This window comes from Mus pahari, chromosome 4 (assembly GCF_900095145.1).
Source record: "Mus pahari chromosome 4, PAHARI_EIJ_v1.1, whole genome shotgun sequence".
In the NCBI taxonomy this organism is placed as follows: domain Eukaryota; kingdom Metazoa; phylum Chordata; class Mammalia; order Rodentia; family Muridae; genus Mus; species Mus pahari.
Window position 1 is genome coordinate 27,256,391 of NC_034593.1, and position 10,644 is coordinate 27,267,034.

At 43.7% G+C, this 10,644-nt stretch overlaps 2 protein-coding genes across 2 annotated transcripts in view; one reads left to right on the top strand and one right to left on the bottom strand.

The window, feature by feature from the left end:
• Nucleotides 1–2,541, top strand: part of Mfn1 (mitofusin 1) — a 47,815-nt gene extending 45,274 nt beyond the window's left edge. Inside the window, exon 18 of the mRNA XM_021195561.2 lies at nt 2,257–2,541. Within this exon, the coding sequence (XP_021051220.1) occupies nt 2,257–2,335 (79 nt within the window). The 3' untranslated portion in view covers nt 2,336–2,541. The remainder of the gene's footprint in view (nt 1–2,256) is intronic.
• A 7,786-nt stretch (nt 2,542–10,327) lies between these two features.
• The window catches only part of Gnb4 (G protein subunit beta 4), a 36,627-nt gene continuing 36,310 nt past the window's right edge, over nt 10,328–10,644 (bottom strand). The window contains exon 10 of the mRNA XM_021195696.1: nt 10,328–10,498. Coding sequence (XP_021051355.1) covers nt 10,392–10,498 — 107 coding nt within the window. The 3' untranslated portion in view covers nt 10,328–10,391. The remainder of the gene's footprint in view (nt 10,499–10,644) is intronic.

A 10,644-nucleotide genomic window follows, 5' to 3' on the forward strand; every position in this document is an offset into this window, starting at 1 on the left:
TGGTTGTTTTTTGAGACAGGGTTTCTCTGGACAGTCCTGGCTATCCTGGAACTCACCCTGTAGACCAGGCTGGCCTCACACTAAGAGATTTGCTTGCCTCTGCTTCCCAACTGCTGGGACTAAAGATGCCACCACTGCCTGGCTTAAGGCAAACTTTTTCACCATCAATAACATGAATATGTAAACAAAAAAAAAAAATTTCCATGTTTCTGACTGGAGAGATATCTAATCATTTAAGAGCACTTGCTACTTTTGTAGAGGACCCTACTTGAGTTTGGTGGGTTCCAGCATCCACATGGAACTTATAAAACTGAAAAACCTCTATACAGTAAAGGGCACCCAGCAGCCACCTATAACTCCACTTTCAAGTGATATTGTGCCCTCTTCTGTCTTTAGTCAGCACAAGGCATACAAGTGGCACATGTATACACACATAGGCAAAACACTCACAAAGGAAAAATAAGTGATTTTTTTAAGAAAATGACTATCCATGTTTAATCCTCTATGCTTTAGAATTTCGGTGAAAGCCAGTTGCAACAGGAAAGTTCATCTGAATTAAAAGGGATTTTACAGGACGTTTACTCTCTGTTAGGCTAGGCTAGTTCTTAGAACAGAAGTTCAGTCATTAAAAATGACAGTTGAAGCCTCATAGAAGCAGGGTTGGGGAAGGATGGGATGAGGGTTTTGTGGGTGGGAGGCATAACAAGTTCAGGGCTGAGGGGCCGTGGATCATGCCAGGAAACTTGGTAAGGTTGAGTGGGTTCAGAACCCCTAGCGCCCACCTGAGGACCTACTCTGGACCAGGGTCTTGCCTGGAACACCTGACCACAGCTCCCCACATAAAGAGCATGATCACTGGTCATGTAGCACAGAACACAGCGTTCTCTATGCTAATGAGGTACCTAGAAGGAGCAGGTTCAAAGTCATCCTCAGGGACATAGCGAGTTCGAGGTCAGCCTAGACCACAAGACCGGACTCAAAGAGAAAACCCAAAACTAACCTGATCTTTCCTGGCCTGAGGACACTTGCATCTGAAGCAGGGGAAGTGCAGCTGTCCTGATAAAGAGTTCTGCTCTGCTGGGATGTAGTTTGGAGCCTCTAGGACACAGATGGGTGGCGCTGTCACTGTTGGCAGTACCTATTACCTTCAAGTTCTTAACCATGAACTGCTTGCCTTGGTCGTGGTGTATTGTTGGACACCATGTGAGCAGCACTGCTGACTTGGGGCACGCATTGCATGTAACTCTACACCAGAGAGCAGCTTTGGCAGTGTGCATGTTGTAGGACTGGCCTCATGTCCTGAATTTTGGGGCATATGTAATTAGCAAAATGAAGGTGTTTGTGCCTGCATGCTACTTATGTCAATGATAGAGCCTTCCCGAGTGTGCGGTGAGCACAGCACTCACTTGTGGGCTTCATCAGGTTCCAATGTTAAAACTGCATATAGCATTCATACACCAAGCAGGTTTGCAACCTAGCAACAGTGGGCTGCAGCAGAGCCCGGGTACGGAGCAGGCTGGGAGCACCAAGTGTGGATGTGCGCTCTGTGTCGTTCACAGTGCAATCAGTGGTGTCTGTGCTCATCTTAGAAGCTGTTCTAGAGCACCAAGGCCTGACCATTTGGAATCCTAATTACCAGCTTGGGCTCAGCCCTTCTGCCCCTGTTTCGGGAGGGTTGCTGCCAGAGTCAAGGGCATTCCTGGCTGTGTACATTTCACTTCTGTGACCTCAGTCACATGTTCAGAGACGAGACAGCTGAACAACAAAACCAAACCAAAAGCCCTTTCTTCTCTCCACATAGATTGCATTCTCTGTGAGCACATGCCCTAGAAGGGAATGAAATATGCTACGTAGATATGTGGCTGGTGGGTGAGTCAGGGCTTCCTCTCCTAGGCGGTTTGATTTCATCAAGTACAATTCTCATGTGATCCTTACCAGCTTTGCACGCACTTATACAGTACTTAAAGGCAGTTTCCCAGACAGTCATGCTTGTGAGCCAAGGTGTGACTCCTGTGTAAGCCGCGTGTAAGGCTGCTTGCTGGTGAAGCCCAGGGCTGGTGACCTTGAGCCCGTGTTCACCGTGAGCCCAATTCGCCAGCCAGCCAGCCAGCCAGCCAGCCAGCCAGCCAGCCATGCATGAGCTTCATTAAGGGGCTGCAGCTGCCTAGGGGCTGTGTCTAAGTTTGGGTAGGATGTACTTTTCTCATAGACTGTCAGGATAATTGAGTTGATGTTTATTCATTGTCTTTTAATTAGAAATAAAGCTGTTCAACTTGAAAGTGNGCTGGAGAATTTTTCGAAGCAGTTTCTGCACCCGAGCAGTGGAGAATCCTAACGACAGAGGCACTGTAGGAGGAAGCGGACTTGGAAGATGGGAAATGTTACTTTTATGAAATGACCTCAGTACAAATGACTAACTCTTAGTATCAATGCCTTTCGGAGATTGTGGTAATGACCTGTCTCAGGGGTTGCACCTTTGGAAGTGTGATTCACCTTGTCTTAGCATTAGTTTGGAATAAAGACTGAAGTGTTGAGGTTAAATGATGAATTCCTTTAGAAACAGTGGAACCAGCTGTGCGGCCCCTGAGGGTGGGTCCTGCAGCTCCTCACCAGGCTGTCTGTCTGCAGCTTTCAGAAGCTGCTTCCTGGCATCCAGGAGTTAGAGACCTTTTCATCCTTTCTCGGTGCTAGTTCTTGATGCTTCTTTAATGGGAATAGTGAACTTGTTTATAAGCTGATTCGCTCAAACCAGGAGTGTGGGCTGCTCCTGGGGTTCCTGCAATCACTTTGTCCTCACAGCAAGGATGTAACCACTACTAAACAGTTTTTACTTCCTTTTATTCCCATTAAAGCTGATATGAAATGGTAACAAGGCCTATCGTTGTAGCCATGCATGAAGTATCTGGGTCTGCTTTCCTGCTCTCTCTCTTTAAAAGCATTTTCAGCCTTGAGTCCAGCAAGGAGAGCTTTTCTGCCTAAGTGTGAAGTGGATGGTCTGAAGGAATGAAAATGACCAGAGTGGGAGCAGAAGGTGCGTGGAGTGGAGTATGGTGCGGTGTCTGTGGCAATGGATCCTTAGCAGGATCCTGAGACCCTGGGCGTGTCCCCACTGGAAGCTTTGATTTGAATTACATGAATTTCTTGGGCTCCATTAAAAATTACTATTCTGGGTTAGTGGCATGTTTATGGTTCAGGTTTGATGTTTGATTGACAGTGGTATGGAAATACTTGTAAATAGCAGACAGGATTATTCTCCACCTGACAATGAAAATTAAAGTGCTAACTTGGGATCACTTTAGGAAGTCAGCAGTGCCACCCCAGGGGTGACCCACTGCTGTGTCAAAGGTCAGCACTTCAGGCAGGAGCAGAGGAGTATTTAGTTAATATGGCCACATTGAGGAGAGGGGCAAAGAGATCCAGCAAACTCTCAATATTTCTTTCCTAAAGACCTGTCTTCACAATAGGCACACCTATTTTTTTTTTGTCTGTCTGTTTGGTTGATTAGTTTTGAGACAGGGTTTCTCTATGTAGCCTTGGCTGCCCTGAAATTTGTTCTGTAGACCAGGCTGGCCTCTGCCTCCCAAGTCCTGGGATTAAAGGAGCGCCCAGCGCTAGACACACCTCTTATTTTTAAAATACTTGAAGACGATTACAATGTTATATATCATAACTTAGACCATAGAAAAGTTTCTAAAATCTCTTAATTTTTATGTAGATTGGGTGCTGGGTTGCAGTATTCAAATTTAAATCCATGTGACTTCCTTTTACTTTTATTGCTGATTTTTAATCCCCCGAATGGTACAGGCAACCAAGTGGGATTGGGTGAATATTACATGAAAAACCAGTATCTAGGATTGAGGTCGGCTAGCCCGGTTACACAGTTACTTGGAGCACATAATTAGCCAGCTACAGCTTGGTTCTCTGGGTTTGATCCCTGGGTTGTCAACATCATTTTTAAACGTGTAAGAAGTATAGATTCTCAACAAGGTATGGGTCAAGTTTGGGGTCTGCAGCGAGCTTCAAGAAGCCCTGCAGTCTGTCCCAGTGTACTCTGAAGTCTCCGAGCCAGCATCTGTAGTCCAGAGTGCTTCCTCACTGATTAAGAATGTAGATCCAGCTGATGAAGTTCAGAAGTTACGGGTGTTGAGCATGGAGCGTTGAAATGCACACACTAGCTCCTTTACCAGACAAGAGTGAACCTGCGGCTAGTAGGCTCATGCATTACAGACTACACACATACTTGATGATGATTTACTGTGTATGTTTACTGTATTTATAAACTTCGTATGATCTTAAACTTTTTACAAAACACTTTTTATAAGTATGCAAGCTTGCAAGATGAAAATAAACCTATCTGCCTATTAGTTGGTAAATGCAGCGTTTATCTCAGTTAGTGACTGTTTTCCACTCCCCTCAGTCATTTTCATGGTAGTCATGTAAGCTCTCACACATGAGGTCCTGTTACTATATTGTATATACACTGTATAATAGTTGCTTTGCCCAATCACAGAAAATGTGAGATGCCTGGCTCACCACTGTCAGGAGTATAGTTTGAGAAGTCTTCCATGGTAGGTGTGCAGTTGATAAGCACTGAGCCAGGAGGATTCCCTAAACAGAACTAATACAAATATCCTCCACCTTTGGTTTGTTTTCAAGACAGGGCTCTCTGTGTATTCCTGGCCATCCTAGAACTTACACTGTAGATCAGGGTGGGCTTGACCTTAGAAATCCACCTGTTTCTGCCTCCCAGATCATGGAATACAAACTTAAAATCTTAATTGTTAATCTTAAAACTGCAATGTGATAATACAAGTATTTAAAAATCTTATGTGATTTGGGCTGGAGAGATGATGGCTCAGAGGTTAAGAACACTGGCTGCTCCTCCAGAGGTCCTGAGTTCAATTTCCAGCAACTACATGATGACTCACAACCATCTGTTATGGAATCCGATGCCCTTTTCTGGTGTGTCTGAAGACAGCAACAGTACTCACATACATAAAATAAATCTAAGAAATAAATTGGTCATTTTTTAAAAAAATAAAAATCTATGGTATTTTTAAGACCTTTGACTTTTAAGAATGGAACTAAATTACCCTAAGGGAGCTACAGGAGAAGGGTGTTTCTTTTGAGGCAGGACCTTATCATGTAGGCAAAGCTAGCCTCAAACTTGGGATCCTCCTGCTTCTATCTCCCAAGTACTAGCTACAGTTATAAACCTGGCTCCTGTGCCCCACAGGGATGACTTACTTGTAAATGAGAAATCTGTACCCTTTAACAATAAAGTAAAAAGCTAGCTTTGGATCGGTAATACTCCAATCTCTCCCTTACTGCCCTTTTTTATGAAAGGGGAGGAGAAGGAGGAAGAGAAGGAAGACCAGTATTTAACAAAGGAAGCAGAGCTGACCATTAAAGTACTGGACCTGAGTTTAGTTTCAGGGCGTAAGTTTTTAAATCTTACTAAAATGTGACTTAAAACAAGGTACAAACAAGTGAGCCACAGTGAAAAGCACTGATTGCAGTATGAGCTTGCTGTAACACTATTTCACAAGCAACTGTACAGATAGAGGGGTGTAACTGTCATACCTCAGAATACTGTGAACCATGGCATAAGTCCCCTGTTTCTATAGTTAAGCTTTAGATATGACTGGCATTCATAATTGGCTTCATGTGTTGGAAATTATTTTAGGAGAAGAAAAAAATGCCTCCAAGATACCTTATAGAGAAATACTCAAACCGGCTTAAAGGTGCACTTGAGGTATGGGCTACCTTGTGCCTTCAGTGAGACCGTGATACTATAGAGCACAAAGCATAAAGACAGAAAAGGACCGGACACCCTGCTGCTGAACCACTGAAGTCCTAGTTGCCCCGAGTTGCTATGGAAGAGGCTGTTGGATACATTTCATACTAGTTGAAACAAGTATTTTTCTCATAATGCTACATTGTTACACCTGCTTTACAAAACCAGCTATTGGGTTGGGGGGGGGGAGGAGCTTAGGAAACTTTATCATCAGTCTATGGCTAACAATGCTGGCTCAGACATTTGGTGAGTACCTGTTGTAACAAATGAGAAGCAGAAGTGAGTCTGCTGTGTGCTTAACTTTCCACAGTTTAAAGACTTTGTCCCTATAAAGGACACTCGCCGGTGGGTAGCATTTACATCTCTAACTGGCTAAGATGTCATTTTACAACGGTATGCTTTCCACAGTGGCCAGAGAATCAGCACCCAAACACAGTATGTAAGTGTTTGTACAAGCCTCGTGTGACCTGCAGATTCTAAAAGCATGTTCCCTATGGAATGATGACAGGCCTATCTGGGGGACTGCATATTCAGCTTTTCCTAAGCTAGTCAGTAGCAAAGCACATTGCAGTTAAGAATCTAAGACGTTCATGTCCAGATAATTTCCCTGGATGGTTTCACTCATGAAACGATGTTTTAAGTTTTACTACTAAATCTAAAACATCAACAGGATTAGAGAGGACTTTCAGCAATAACATTAGTTTTTATTAAAATAAAGGGGTCTTTTTTTCCTTTTAAAGAAAAGGATTCATTTTAAACTAAGTGTGTACAGGTGCCTGAGGTTAAAGGCAGTTGTTAGCCACCTGAAATGGGAACTGAGGTCCTGTGCAATAACACTAAGCAGACTTAACTACTGAGCCATCCCCCCACCCTCTGGGTAGAGTTTCCATCTCATAGCCCTGGGCTGGCCTCAGCTCTGCGCTGTGTCAGCCTCCTAGGTGAAGGATAACAAGCATGCATTGCCACACCTATCTTCATTTCTCCTTTAATAGGTTAAAGTCCCTTAGCATTCCAGAAACATCATGCTGTTAAATGACAGCCACTTACTAGACTTTTGCTCTTGAAGTGCCAGGCCTCAACACTTTGCTTTCATGAATTTGTAATTCAGTACAGTACATGTGTGTGATGACTTAAGTATTTGCTAGAAAGGGACCTAGGATATTTTAATATCACAGCTGCCAAAATAAAGCTTGTCCATCTCAAGGGAGATAGAGATGTCTTTGCTGAACAGCATTTTGGGGTGTTTACACAACCACATAGTGGTCACATTGTTTTAGGAAAGAACATATGCCTTTACAATACTAAAGTATACTTGGGCAAAGTGGCATCCTGGCATCTGCCTGTAGATCCAGCTAGAGGCCAAGGCAGGAGTCACAGCAAAGGGTTACAAATCTTGCCAATCTGATGACTTTTGTCTGATGTTATGCATCTGCTGCTAAGGCACATTATGCAGGCTAATTTCAGGAACTCTCCAGCAAGCCAATGTATTTAACCACAGCAGAAACTGCAGAGAAACCCTAAAGACACCAACCATAAGAAAGCAACTTGTCAGCAGTTGGCGCTGTGTGCAGTTAGCCACACAGTCATCATGGTTTCTCTCCAGATACATATTAAGGAAAACCTTCAAGTTCTGTTCCATGCAAACTTTTATTACCTTTTGAGTGTATGAATATTTTGACTGCATGTACGTATGTATGTGGGTGAGGAAGTCAGATAACCTGGGACTGAAGCAACAGTTTGAGCTGCCATGTGGGTGCTGGGACTCAAACCCAGGTCTTCAGCAAGAGCAACACCTGTTCTTAACTGCTGAGCCATCTCTCCAGCCATAAGTAACATTTTAAAATATTTAGGACCATAGAATTCTTTTAGTATGACTATACACACACACACACACACACACACACACACACACAAACACTGCTAGGGACTGAACCCAGGGCCTTGTGTTACAAGCACCCTACTCCAGATTAAGCCCCCTTTATACATAATAGAAACGCTGTTTTGAGTGAGGTTTTAATATGAATTCTGAACTACACAGCAGATATACACCCTTGTGGGGGTGGTCCCGATCCTTTCGTGCGCCTCAGCTCTGGCTTGGGTGGGCAGGCTGCATGCAGATGCAGCACAGCGATAGAACACTTTCTGGGCAGACATACAAGGGAGGCTAGACTTCATTCAGCAGTGTCCATTTTTCTTTTTTTTTTTTCTTTTTTTTGGTTTTTCGAGACAGGGTTTCTCTGTGCAGTCCTGGCTGTCCTGGAACTCACTCTGTAGACCAGGCTGTCCTTGAACTCAGAAATCCGCCTGCCTCTGCCTCCCAAGTGCTGGGATTATAGACATGTGCCGCCACTGCCATTTTTCTATTTAAGATGTGTCCTATTTGAGACAAATAGACAAGAGCAAAGGGGTCCCACAAATTAAGGATTAAGGTACACATTCACACCTGCCATTGATGGCCTGTTTCCCTTTAGTACTGTACCTCAGTTAACTCTATCCTGTAGGGAGCAGAGGATGTCCAGAGTGACAGCCATATCAAGGACCCTTGTCTTAGACCCACGAGAATGGCAGACCCCTCCTGGGTTGAGTATGAGTGTTGATGGTATGTGTAGAACATTTGTACCTTAGCTCCCTGACCCCCATCCTGATATTTACAGTCTGAGGATTGCTTCCCTGCATACAGGAACTGCTGTTGAAGAAATTAGCTAAACCTGTCTTCTTGATCCAGCAGTATACCTCGGTTACTTCCTCTTTTTTTTACCTGTATACAATAGCACTGCCTCTTTGTGCTTCTCCATGGAATAAACTCTGAGCTTCTTCAGGGTGCTGGTTTCTCCATCAGTGCCCAATCTACCCAACCCCAGCTTTCCTGTGTCTGTCTGTTTTTCATTCCCTATCTGCCCTGGTCAGGTCGGACCCTGGAACTGTGTGGGCGAAGGCTCTTCCTACTTATTAAGATCAATTGACCATCATAAACAAAACGGACGCTGGTCTGATCACAGCTGTTATGTACATGGGCACATTCACAGTACAAGGATGAAAACTCACGGGTTCAGTTTGGAAGTATTACAGTTACAGTTACAGGTGATCAACTTTAACACAGTGTGTTTGTATACATCCAAGTAACCCAAGGAGACAGCACCAGCAAGACATAACAGTCTGTTACTGTCAGTCATCTGAATCTACAGGAGAAAACTGAAGAGAAGAGATGTCTGTTCAGCTAGGAGGCAGGACATCCCAGTGACAGACACTACTGAACAGTTGGTGCAGCTCTGCTGCCAGCTGAACCCCTTTGAAACAATGCTTTAGGCTCCAGGAGTGGTCAACTCTAGACTGGCTTTGCTGTAAGCTCCTTAACCACATCATGCTACGGAGAACAGTGCTACACGGCAGCAGAAAGCTTGGACCTGAGGAGCTACGATGTACTAAGTACTACACTTGGCTAGTGGGCACAAGGCCTAGATTTCGGCAGCACCACAAAAATGGAAAAGTAGAAGTTCAAGGGTACAAATAGTTTATACCTGTTTTTACATTACATAGATTTTTACATTACACAAAATTCACAAAGCCATCATATATATGTGTACATATGTGTGTGTATATGTGTATGTATGTGTGACATATAAGTCATACATATGTTTGTGCCAGTTGAATGGATAAGTTTACATTTCTCAAAAATGTTAAAAGGTGAGACACAGTTTCCTCCCATTACAGAACACCAGGCAAGTGTCTTCAGATGCAGAGACAAGTCAGGTTTTTGTCAGACTTCTCAAATACTAGTACTTTCTACAAACTTCGTTTCAGAAGGCAAAATTAACAGCAGGGTCCAATGGTTCAAATGGCTGAGCCTCTTAAAATACCAAAAATCACATGCCAGTGTCTACAGGTTTCTAATGTAATAAACTGTAATGACATTTCTTCAGTGTGGACCGTATGTCGAAGTGAAATTTTTACCTCCTGGCCTTCATATCACCTGTCCCCTCAAAGGACTGAAAATGAGCACTTACTTAAATCCTTAGCATGGCAAAGAATGCATGAACAGCCACTGGGTCCCTCAGAACCACCTCACCTCTCAGCCACCTAACCATGAAGCAGTCAGGGACTGTCTGGTTAAAATGTGATGTCACGGTCCAAGGGGACTTCCTTCAGACAGCACATAATCTACAGCATCACTTCTGTCTATCCCAGGCCCTTGTTCTTCCATGACAACACTTTAAAAACGTGACATTTCTTATATATACAAAGTTCAATGGTAGTCCTTAAAATGGCAAACACAAATGGTTGTCTGCTATAAAGTGTGCACTCTAATCTACAGAAAAACAGTTAGCACAAGCAAGAATCTGTCGGGTTCAAATCAAGACGACCACTCAGTGAATGCCCTGGCCTTTGACCACAGCAAGGGATCTTAGTCTTGTTTCTCTGACCACCATTTATGTCACAACAGTTCCAATAAACTGCTGCTTTTTATATATAGTCACCTCAATAGAAAAACTTCATCTGCAAACAGAAGGTAGAGGGTTTGTTTTTTCTTTTCTCACAGCTATAGGCTGTAGCATGGATTTCTCCAGATATCATTGGAGAACAGAAAATATGGCACTCAATTCCAGATTCTAAGAAAACTGTCCCAGGAGCCAGTGGCCACAGCCATGCCGTCATCAGTCACACCTAAGCAGCTAACACGGTTGTCATGACCAGCAAGGACACCTACAAAGAAAGATCAATAGTTAAAACTGGAGTTTTAGAACTGCAAAAGTTCTGCATTGTGATGCAGATGGTGATTAAAAAGCAGCCCTGCAGCCGGCATGGTGGCACACGCCTTTAATCCCAGCACTTGGGAGGCAGAGGCAGGC